This window comes from Dermochelys coriacea, chromosome 1 (assembly GCF_009764565.3).
Source record: "Dermochelys coriacea isolate rDerCor1 chromosome 1, rDerCor1.pri.v4, whole genome shotgun sequence".
NCBI lineage: Eukaryota > Metazoa > Chordata > Testudines > Dermochelyidae > Dermochelys > Dermochelys coriacea.
Window position 1 is genome coordinate 279,383,907 of NC_050068.2, and position 12,363 is coordinate 279,396,269.

Below are 12,363 nucleotides of genomic sequence, written 5' to 3' on the forward strand. Positions count from 1 at the left end.
TGATGTCTAATTAGCAGCTGATATCAAGCTGAGTGCCCCAGGGGTCAGTCCTGGGGCTGGTTTTGTTCAAAATCTTTATCAAGGATTTGGATGATGGGATGAATTGCACCCTCAGCAAGTTTGCAGATGATGCAAAGCTGGGGGGAGAGGCAGATACACCTGGAGTATTGCGTCTCATTTTGGTCCCCCCACTGCAGAAGGGACAAATTGAAGAAAGTCCAGTGGACGGAAACAAAAATGATTAGGGGTTGGGGCACATGATTTACGAGGAGAAGCTGAGGGAACTGGGGTTATTTAGTCTGCAGAAGAAAAGAGTGAGGGGGGATTTGATAGCAGCCTTCAACTACCTGAAGGGGGGTTCCAATGAGGAACTAGGCTGTTCTCAGTGGTGGAACTAGGCTGTTCTCAGTGGTGGCAGATGACAGAACAAGGAGTAATGGTCTCAAGTTGCAATGGGGGATGTCTAGGTTGGATATTAGGAAACAATTTCACTAGGAGGATGGTGAAGCACTGGAATGGGTTACCTAGGGAGGTGGTAGATCTCCATCCTTAGAGGTTTAAGGCCCGGCTTGACAAAACCCTAGCTGGGATGACTTAGTTGGTATTGATCCTGCTTTGAGCAGGAGTTGGACTAGATGACCTCCTGAGGTCCCTTCCAATCCTAATCTTCTATGATTGGGTCAGATTGTTGAGACTCCAGTAAAGTGGTGCAGCAATGAAGAGTCACTGGCCTAGGAAGAAGCATGGCCTGGAGATGCTCTAATTTAGCCCCACATTTAAGAAAGCAGTACTTTAGCGTGTCCCCCATCAACCTTTGCTGGGTGGGGCTCTAAACCCATTTGCACCTTAAAGCTGCTTGCCAAAGCTGTCACAAAAAACCTGCATCTGCCTTCCCTCAACTTGCGTTACATCAGACAGGGACCCAGTAGAGCAGTGGTGGGCAATCTGTGGTCCATCAGGGTAATCCGCTTGTGGGCTGTGGGACAGTTTACATTGACCATCAGCAGGCACAGGTGCCTATAGCTCACAGTGGCTGTGGTTCGCCATTTCCAGTCAATGGGAGCTGTGGGAAGTGGTGGTCAGCACCTCCTGGCGGCCCGCACAGCTTCCTGTAGCTCCCATTGGCCGGGAACAGTGAACCGCAGCCACTGGGAGCTGCAGGCGGCCATGCCTGCAGACAGTCAATGTAAACAAACTTTCTTGTGGCCCACCAGTGAATTATCCTGATGGACTGCATGCGGCATGCAGGTTGCCCACCACTGCAGTAGAACAAGCTCATGCACGTCTTTTCACGTGGATTACTTTTGTTAATCTGCTTTCTTAATTTCAGAATGGTAAAACATGTTCTTTTTCTTCAGCTGTGTGGTATTGCTAAAATTCTTTATATATTAAACCTCATTTAATCTCTTACATATGTGTTTGGTAAATGGTTGTAAACTATTGGCAGGATGCAAGCAGGATGTGTTTTTAAAGTACAGTAATGGTAAACATGAATCATTCCCATTTTATAATTTCATTGCCATTATAGTTCAATTATGCTCTGGTTATGCTTTTGTCATACCTGTTATCACTAACTCATAAGACTGCAAAGTTAACTACATGACAGAATAAATATATGCAAACATATATGTAGAAGATAGATGTGTGTCCTAATAGATGTATAAGGAACCACATCAAAGGAGTAATAAGTAAATCAGTCATGTAACTTTTAAGCTTTCAGTTATATGAATTAGATGTAATTGCATGTTGAAAAGGAATACTATTGTGATTATACTGTATTTAAAGTATTATACAGTTATGACTCTTGAAGGTAGCCATTCTCTTTTAATATAAAAGAAACTAACCACTTGCATGCTCAGATCCTACTGGGATGACACTGATATACCTTATAAAAATAGACAGACTTTCAATACATCAGCAAAAAGATGTCCGTAAAAATATTATTCTAATATTTTCTTCAGCTGAATGTAGGCTAGAAATCACTTAGAAATGTACTTAGCAACATTTGTTGACATTTCACATTCCATAACTAAACAGTGAATATTTTAGAGCTTGCCATATTAACATGCACCATTAGCTATGCAACATGCATTTAGAATAAATTCAGTGTTTTAAAACTTTAATGAAAATACATTGCTTGTTTTTGCATTCTCTGTTAATACAGTTTTAGTAGAAATTAAATACAAATTACAATTAGGTGACTGATTTTCAGGCATTAATTATAGACTGCATTAGTTGGTTAGCTATATTCGTTATTTTTGTTATTAACATTCCATTAATTACTGTGACTAAAAAAATCAATTAAATACATTAAGTGGATTTTAGACAGGCAACAATAAATCTAAGTAGAGCAATTTAGTTTTCAAATGTGCACCACAGTTTAAGAAGATCTGAATAAAACTCATTTTCTTTCGTGTTCTCTGACTTGAGTCAGGGAATGCTGGTAGTATCTTTAGGAGAGTCCTCAGCTAGGGAGGTTGCCAAGGCCATGTCATTTGGTAGTATGCAGTTTGTAATTGTAATGCTTATGACCTTTAGATACAAATGAATGATGTCCCTTTATGTTTAAATCCAACAGCTGTTACTGGAGCATTTAGAGTGCCTTGTTTCAAGACATGAAGGTCTCTGAGGATGACGGTAGTAAAACGGCAAGCACAGTCCCCCCTCAGGAGTTTCCAGTGAAGTTGAAGTTCTCAAAGCACTGAAATCTTTGTTTGAGCACCATAAGGCTTTGGATGAAAAGGTACAGTATGGAAAGAAGCTTACTCAGCAGGCTATCTCCTTGCTTTACCACACTTACGATACAGCAGAGCAGCAAGTATTGTTTCTCAGTTCTTGGAGTGTGCTGTACATACTGAGAGTAGCATATCCAAAGAAAGTCTTTGACAAGGCATGACTAACAACTGAAACATTCATATTTCATTTCATAGCTTCATTCTGAGGGGTTAGTAAGGATTTTACATAAAAATTAGATCATAACTTATTTGTGGCCACTAGTAATTTGTTATTAAACAGTTCCATGAAAATTACGTCACTGGCATAAACACCTCTCTCCATTTAGCACGAAGCAAACATATCTCCCACACATGGAGATGCTAGTCTGTGTTGTGTATTTCAAGAAGCAAGTGATTGCTGAGAAAATATGGGCATCTCAAATTGCAATTCCCTGCAGCGGAATTGTGAATAAAGAGGTAGCAACATCAGTTCTCTCTCCTAACTAGACATTAGTACTTGACTTTTTAAAAAGCTTACTACATGTAATAAAGGTTTTGATCTGGAATGTAGCACTCTGAATGCCAGGGAATTTTTAGGGTATTCATTATACAGATTTCTTAAATGTAAATGCACACCTGTTTTTGTGCAAGTCCTGCAAGAGTTTGAAAATACTCACCACAAATTAATATTTGAGGAGCAGTAGTCCACAAAACTTTATGAATACATTAGTTATATTCAAAGAATAGTATGTTTTTTCCATTGTTATTAGAAGTGTTGAACATTGCAGGTTTTGTCTCTTCATATTGGATTTGACCAGCAGGTGCCATGTTACGTGAAAGTCACCTGCACTTATTTAAAGTCTAGCCTAAAGTGTATCTGTGTTTAGCTAGCAATGAGTGATATTTTATTAAGGTAAACATTACTAACATGAAGAAAAGGAGTACTTGTGGCACCTTAGAGACTAACAAATTTATTAGAGCATAAGCTTTCGTGAGCTACAGCTCACTTCATCGGATGCATTTGGTGGAAATGAATGAATGGACACAAATCAGACGTCAAGAATTATAACATTCAAAAACCAGTTGGAGAACACTTCAATCTCTCTGGTCACTCGATCACAGACCTAAGAGTGGCTATACTTCAACAAAAAAGCTTCAAAAACAGACTCCAAGGAGAGACTGCTGAATTGGAATTAATTTGCAAACTGGATACAATTAACTTAGGCTTGAATAGAGACTGGGAATGGATGAGTCATTACACAAAGTAAAACTATTTCCCCATGGTATTTCTCCCCCCCACCCCACCCCCCACTGTTCCTCTGATATTCTTGTTAACTGCTGGAATTAGCCTACCTGCTTGTCACCATGGAAGGTTTTCCTCCTTTCCCCCCCCTGCTGTTGGTGATGGCTTATCTTAAGTGATCACTCTCCTTACAGTGTGTATGATAAACCCATTGTTTCATGTTCTCTGTGTGTGTGTGTATATAAATCTCTCCTCTGTTTTTTCCACCAAATGCATCCGATGAAGTGAGCTGTAGCTCACGAAAGCTTATGCTCTAATAAATTTGTTAGTCTCTAAGGTGCCACAAGTACTCCTTTTCTTTTTGCGAATACAGACTAACACAGCTGCTACTCTGAAACCTGTGATTACTAACATGCATTTTAAGGACATTTATATAGATGTATTTGTGAATGTATGTGTGTATCAATATGTAGTAGCTTCTCTTAGCTGTTAGGTTTAGTGAGCTTTTGACTGTAGCATAATTTGCATAAACGAGTATTGTCAGTAATATCCTTTGGAGATTAGTAGGGTTTATGGTATTTAAAAGGCTGGAAAAAAAATAGAAGCAGCAGAGGATTTCTGCTGCATAGTAGTTTTTAGCATTTAATTGTATAAAAAAACAAGAAGTCCTGAGAACTGCCATAGTTTACAACCACACATACTATTTACAGAAATTCAGCAAACACATGTCAGAGATTTCATGAGGTTAATATATAAAGAGCTTTAGCAATATGATGCAACTGAAGGAAAAAAAAGGGCTTATTTTGGGTTTAAATTGCAGCAAGGGTGGTTTAAGTTGGACATTAGGAAAAACTTCTTAACTGTCAGAGTAGGATAAGCACTGGAATAAATTGCCTAGGGAGGTTGTGGAATCTATCATTGGAAATTTTTAAAAGCAGGCTAGACACCCCATCGGAGGTGATCTAGATAATACTTAGTCCTGCCTTTAGTGCAGGGAACTGGACTAGAAGACTTCTCAAGGGCTCTTCCAGTCCTATGATTCTATGATTCCAGACCCTATCCCTAGAAGCTAGAACTATCCCCTTTCCAAGGCTGTAATGCTTCTAATTCCACCTTCTCAGGGCTGCAAGTTAACTGACTTTAAGGTCATGGCATTTTAATGTATAGAAAAGGTGTGACTTGTCCAAGGCCCAAAATTGGTCAGATTCAGCTATAAGCAAGTCTAACTGGGGGTGGAGAGGAGAATTTCACATTTGGGGTAGAGAAAAAAGAAAGTTTTGTAACAGACTGATTATTTTTTTAAATAGTGGCTGCTTGAAGCTATTCAGAGCAGAGTTATGGAATGTTCAGATTTGTCTACATGGGACATTAGTGTGTGGTAACCCAGAGTGTAAATCTACACTGTGTAAATCTACAGCCCACTAGCTTGCCATGCAATAACATCCTGTGTGGACCCTGCTATGTGCACTAACAGTTTGACATCACACTATGATATACTCCCATTTCAAAAGTCCTGCAGAATGCTTAGTGCACTGTAGCAGGGTTCACTGGGTGAGTTAGTGTGCAGCAAATCAGGGTTTGAATTTACAGATCGCTAATTTGCCACACACTAACTTGCCTTGTAGAGAAGCCCTTAGAATAGTTTAGGAGGAACAGATTGAAAAATGGCATTACTGTACTGTGGGAAATTCTGATATTTGGACAGTTGTTTTAATCCCAAATAGTATGAAAAGTTGAAATATCAAAACTTTTCACAGAATGAAAATGTCAGAAAAATTCACTTTGGAAATGTTTCATTTCAACATCTAAACAAAACATTTAAACATTCTTGAAATGAAACATTTCATTTCAGTTTGGTGACCTAAGATGAAATTTTTTGTCCTGTGATGAACCATGGTTGCTCAGCCACAGATTGAGACTGTGGTGAATCATTGGAGATTTAGTCTGGCTCAGAAGCTGGGTCCATAAGAGAGAATGGGGGCATGAGGTTTCCTCAATTACAACTCCCATGAGGCACTATAGTAGCTCAGAGGGATGTATAATGTTAACCTGAAACAAAATGTTTCATTTTGTTTTTCCTGGCAGAAAATTCTGCTGAAAGCTATCTTTTCCCATGGAAAATTCAGATTTAGATAAAAACCTTATTTTACAATTTACAGCAGCCCTGATTAGGAGGAGGTAGATTAGAAGGTAAAGAGCCAGTGAGGGAGCCAAAGGTATATGAAAAAATGTACCACATAGGTTTTTTCACATGGGTATTATCTCCATATATGTTGGTTGTATGTGCATCTCTCTATCTATAGATATAGACCTATATAAAATACCAAGCCAGTTTCTCTGGTCTGGCCAAGGTATGCTTGATAAACCATTAAAGGGAGAGTATAAAGGTGACAATAAGCTACTTCTACCATGTGCCCCGTATCCTGTGTTGTCCTATTACCATATTTCTTACCAAAGCAAGTTAGAGCTGAAGGCCATTCTGTCTTCCACTGGCTTCCCACAGCTCCAAATGGTTTTTACAACATTTAAATATACGTGTAACATCCCTGTTCAAGTAATCTGTGATTGAACCTGTACGCCTGTATCTAAAATCATGAGCCTCTATCGTTTGAGGTGAAGGGCTAAGCCAATTATTTCTAAGGCAATAGGAGACCTATAAACCTCCGTCTGTGATCTAACCACTAGCACAATGTTATGGGTTACAGAAGGACGGACCAGCCATACCGTTTTTTCCCCATCCACACTCCCTGGAATGGAGCAACACATAAACCAGCTGGGCAATACCAGTGAATATGGCCCAGTCTTGCCTCTTCAATATATAGTCTCATGCAACAGAAGGGAGAATCTGACCTTTGGACATTCAAATCTGTTTTATTTTGCAGGGAGAATGTTGGCCAGAAAACACACAAAGTTATTCCAAATGCTTTTGAGAAAGTACAACAGGGTCTTTGCCAAGCAGACTGGCCTTAGTATTCAGACCAAAAATCCTAACCAGATGTGTTTATTCTGCCTAATTGAAAATTTTCATTTGTAATATCAACTCTCACACTCTCACTTACAACACTAAAATACTGTAGTATTGTGTTTCAACAGATTCTGTCACAGTAGTGTGGTTGTGTTTCACTGGTGGGGGCAATGATTCCTACCTACACAGTATAACAGCCACTGTAGTGGAGTCATTGCTGTAATGGGATTTGATACAAAGCCACACAACAATATTTTAAGAAGAGAAAGTGGGGGGAAAAATTGAAAAAAGGAGATTTTTTTTCCCCAACTAGACACACTGTAAATATCTAAGTAGAAATTTTGGCTAGGGCAAAGCTGATAACACCCTTTTGTGGAAGTTGCCTTGGGATAACTACAAGTGGTCAGGGTCTGAGTTTTGCTTGTTATCTCAGAGGCGGCAATTGCAACACCACAATATCCCCATGCATCATGCTGGGGCTTTAACTTCACTTAGAGAGAACAATGCTAATGCCATTGTCATTGCCACTGACCATGTCCCCAAGAACAGCTGTTGCAGCATCTGGCTATGTACTGTACTCACTAAAGGCCTGATACTGCTATATTGAACTCAATAAGCAAATCCTAGTAGCTATAATGGAGCAGGAATTGGCTCTAATGCCTACTCTGCTGGGCTTTTTAGATCTGACAAGGTTTAGACAAAAAAAAAGTCAGTTTGACTACATTATAAAACAGATAAGAACATGCAAGAGTGGGGATCTAATCGCCGTCATTGAAAATTACCTTGTTTAAGTGCATTATAAAGAATACCACTCATGGGGAAAAGAGATTATGTGAGTCTTAAAATATTATTATTGGTCACATACATTATATTAATAACATTATTCAAAAGTCTTCAGAAATCAGTTTTCTGTAGTCATGATGTATTTTCTGGGAAGCTTAAGTACATCACATCTTTAAGCATTTCTATGGGTGAGTTAGTTGAGGAAGACTTTGCAACAAACTCCATTTGCACTATATACAAAAAATTGTTTGTGTTTGTTTTGTCATGGCATATCAATTTTCTGTTCCTTCTCTATATATCTAACTGTGCTGTAATTGTTAAACTTTAGGTTCTTAACCTAAAAGTTGGAGTTTTGCTGCCAATTCTGGATTCTCTTGGTGTCAAAAGCTACACGATGTCCTCAGTGCAGTCAAAATACCACAGAATCCTTGTTCTACCACAGAAACAACCATGAAGAGCTTGTTGATTTAATAGAATGTGTTTACATCTCATTTTTTGTAAAAAAGAGATCCCAAAATGTTTTACAATAATGTGTTACATACTATTCATTCTGTGACCTTTTGAGCAAAGATGTCCTCTGAAAACTTGGGGCTAGTTTATCATTTTCCATGCAGAACCTGCAGAAGGGGAAAATTTTGCCACAAAAATCGACTGGTTTTGGGCTGCATATATCCTTGCATTACAAGCCCTGTATAGAGGCAGAACAGTAAAAGGGTAGATAGGCCATGGTGGTTCTTTTAGCCCTGTAGGTCACCAATCAGGCAGAGAGTTGAAGTGTCTCCAAATGCCCTCCATTCCCCAATGGCAGCTTGATGTGTTCATGTGATTTGCTGCCAGTTAGGTCCCAAACATGGGTTCTCACTTCTATGTTCTCAGCAGGGATTTCCGTGTCATGGGAAGGGAGTAACATTAGTCACAACAATAGTCATGCCAGCCTTGAAGCTACATTCCTAGGAATCATGCAGTTTACAGAGGATATTCCTCAGCCTACCCATTCCACTTCAGAAATGCTAAACTGACTACATTTATCACACCCTTTGGGAGATTTTACTTTCAAAGATTACCTTTTGGGATTACCAGTGCACCTGAAGTTTTCCAAAGGAAGATGGCAAAACACAAATGGAATTATAGTCTTCGTGGATATTATGATGTATGGGTTTTCCATGGAAGAAACCCTCAATGAAGGTCTAATCTTAATCAATCTGGACTGAAGCTAAACAAGAAAAACATGCATTTTCTGCTTATCCCAAATCAAGCTTTTGTGACAGAGAGTAAACAAATATAGAATTTTGTTTACTAGCCCTAGCCCTGAGAAGGTAAAAGCAATTGGAGAATTGAATACACCAATGAATGTACCAGAACTGAGACACCTGCTGGGGATGGTAAATGGCCTTGATTGATCCAAGACCTTTCTATAGTGACAAAACCACCGAGTGAACTATTAAAGCCTGACAGAAATTTCCTTCAAAAAGGAAAAAGAAATTATCTCAGTACCTCAAGTACCTCAGTACCTCAGTTCTCAAGTACTATGATGTGAACAAACCAACGGTCAGTGCAGATGCAAGCAGCTAGAGGTGATGTGTGTATGGGGGGGAGGGAATACAGGATCATGTGCCTGCCCCCCCCACCATTTTGCTTGTACTCAGCATGCTCACATGGACTTAGCATGCTCAGAAACGCTGCTGATGCTGGCTGCCCTCACTCTACCCCTCCCTCCCACTCTCAGCAGGCACGGGTCATTTCTGCAAGCAGCTATGGCCTGTGAGATTTATTATTGTAGCAACATAGAACTCAGTGGAAGCCAGTTGCAATTTGCTCTCACATTCACAGAAGCAGAAAAACATGCACAGATTGAAAAGGAGTACCTGGAAAGCATATGGGCATGTGAGAACTTTTACAGATATCTTTGTGGATTGGATTTGTTTATGCTGATAACGGACCATAATCTGTTTGTAACCCTCATCAACAGAAAAGACCAGGATCAAGCATTGTTGATCTGCAGTCATCCATTGAGAAGGTTAGTAATTGAACCCAATTGCTAAATTCCTGGAAAAAGTCTGATAGTAGCAGACTCTGTCTTGGAGCCCAGCATCACACTCAACTATCCATGAGCTCAAAGATTAAGCAAATGGATGCTGTGGACACACACAGACCAGTGCCAGAAAAGACTACATCAGCTACAACAAGCAACCTTAACAGACACACAACTTCAAGAAGTTCTAAGTTATTTGAGGGCCCGCTGCCCAGAGTATCTAAAGGACACCAAGGAAGTGATAAGAGACTACTTTGTGGTATGTGGACAATTAAACAAGTCAAATGAACTCATGATTAAAGGCAATTGCATCGTAATTCCAAACTAAATAAGAGGAGAAATCCTAAACTTCATCCATGAAGCACATCAAGGACTAACTAAATGCCAACCAGTCAGTGTGGTGGCCGGGCATTGGCAAGGATAAAGAATATGCTATCTGCATGTGAACATTGCAGAACTAACACAAAGACCCTTTAATAACACCTTTACCAGACAGACCTTGGAAAAGACAAGCTGCTGATTTATGTGAATTCAAAGGACATCGTTACCTGGTTGTAGTGGACTATTTTTCCAGGTATACAGAAATAATTTACTTGAGAGACATAACCTGTTGCAGTGTTAAAGAAACTGAAGTGCACTTTTGCACATTTTGGTATCCCTTAACTAGTGATGGACAGTGGACCACAGTTCACAGAAGTGAACTTTAAGACATTCCAAATGAGATATGATTTTGATCATATTACTAGTAGCACACATTATCCACAAACGAACGGGGAGGCTGATAGAGCTCTACAGATAGCCAAGAAAATCCTACAGCAGGACGATCCATTCCTTGTTCTTCTGAGCTACAGATCAACACTGATAACAGCTACTGGATATGGTCCAGCACAGTTCCTGGTGGGAAAAACAAGGCAGAACTACAGTTCTGACTTCGGAAAAGGATCTCTCTAAAGTGGCCATCCATGAGGACAGTAGCCAAATCAGATTTAAAAAGCAAAAAGTTTACAAATCTTTTTACAAGAGATGTCACTAGTTCAAGAACTTCTGGGTTTATGACCTGGTGACCATGTTTGCATCAAACTGGATGGGGGAAAGAAGGATGGAAAACTCCAGATGTTGTAATGAAAAAAAATTGCTTAGGTCATGTGCTCGAAACCAGCAGAGAGTTCAACAGAAACCCTCAACATCTACAGTTTGTTAGTCAAAAAAAACCAAAACCAATCAACAGAGTAAACTTTACAGATGGTAGACAGAACATCTTCGAACATAAGAATGGCCATACTGGGTCAGACCAATGGTCATCTAACCCAGTAGCCTGTCTTCTCAAAGTCAGATGCTTTAGAGGGAATGAACAGAATAGGCAATCGGGTGATCCATTCCCCACCGTCCATTCCCAGCTTCTGGCAGTTGGAGGCTAGGGACACCTAGACTATGGGGTTGCATGCCTGACCATGTTGGCTAATAGCCATCAATGAACCTATCCTACATGAAGTTATCTAATTCTTTTTTGAACTCTAGAGTTTTGGCCTTCACATCTGCTAGCAACGATTTCTACAGTTTGATTGTGCGGTGTCTGAATAAGTAGTAACTTTCATTGGTTTTAAACCTGATGCCTATTAATTTCATTGGGTGACCTCTGGTTTTTGTGTTGCAAGAAGGTGTAAACACTTCCTTATTCACTTTTTTCATGCCGTTCCTGATTTTAATAGACCTTTCTCAGGTCCACCTTAGTTGTCTCTTTACTAAGATGAAAAATCAGTCTCTTTACTCTTTCTCCTCATACGGAAGCTGTTCCATACCCCTTCATCATTTTTGCCCTTCTTTTCCAGTTCTATTGTATCTCTTTTGAGATGATCAGAACTCCACAGAGTATTCAAGGTCTGGGCATACCATGGATTTATATAGTGGCATTATGATATCTTCTGTCTTATCTATTCCTCTCCTAACTGATCCTAACATAGTTAGCTTTTTTGACTGCTACTGCATATTGAGCAGATTTTTCAGAGAACTGTCCACAGAGACTCCAAAAATCGTTTTCTTAAGTGGTAACAGCTAATTTAGATCCCATCATTTTGTATGTACAGTTGGGATTATATTTTCCAAGATGCATTACTTTGCATTTATCAACACTGTATGCCATTTGCCATTTTCTAGTCCAGTCATCCAGTTTTGTGAGATCCTTTTGTAACTCTTCATAGTCAGTTTTGTATTTAATTATCTTGAGTAATTTTGTATCATCTGCAAACTTTGCCCCTTACCATTTACTCCTTTTCCCATATTTATGAATATGTTGAACAGCACCAGTCCAAGTACCAATTCATAGGGGACCCCACTATTTACTTCTCTCAAGTGTGAAAACTGACCATTTATTCCTGCCCTTTGTTTCCTATTTTTTAACCAGTTACTGATCCATGAAAGACCTTCCCTCTCATCTCATGACTGCCTAATATGCTTAAGAGCCTTTGGTGAGGGATCCTTGTGAAAGCTTACTGAAAATCCAAGTACACTAAATGCACTGGATCTTCCTTGTCCCCATGTTTGTTGGCCCCCCTCAGAGAATTTTAGTGGATTGGTGAGGCATGATTTCCCTTTACAAAAGCTGTGTTGATTCTTCTCCAACACATTG

The 12,363-nt window shown here is 39.5% G+C and overlaps 1 protein-coding gene across 1 annotated transcript in view; it reads left to right on the top strand.

Moving 5' to 3' along the window:
- The window catches only part of PPFIA2 (PTPRF interacting protein alpha 2), a 617,899-nt gene that overhangs the window by 374,632 nt on the left and 230,904 nt on the right, over nucleotides 1-12,363 (top strand). The window contains 3 exon segments of the mRNA XM_043492739.1: nucleotides 2,579-2,615; nucleotides 2,618-2,661; nucleotides 2,663-2,743. Of these exon segments, the coding sequence (XP_043348674.1) occupies nucleotides 2,579-2,615; nucleotides 2,618-2,661; nucleotides 2,663-2,743 (162 nt within the window).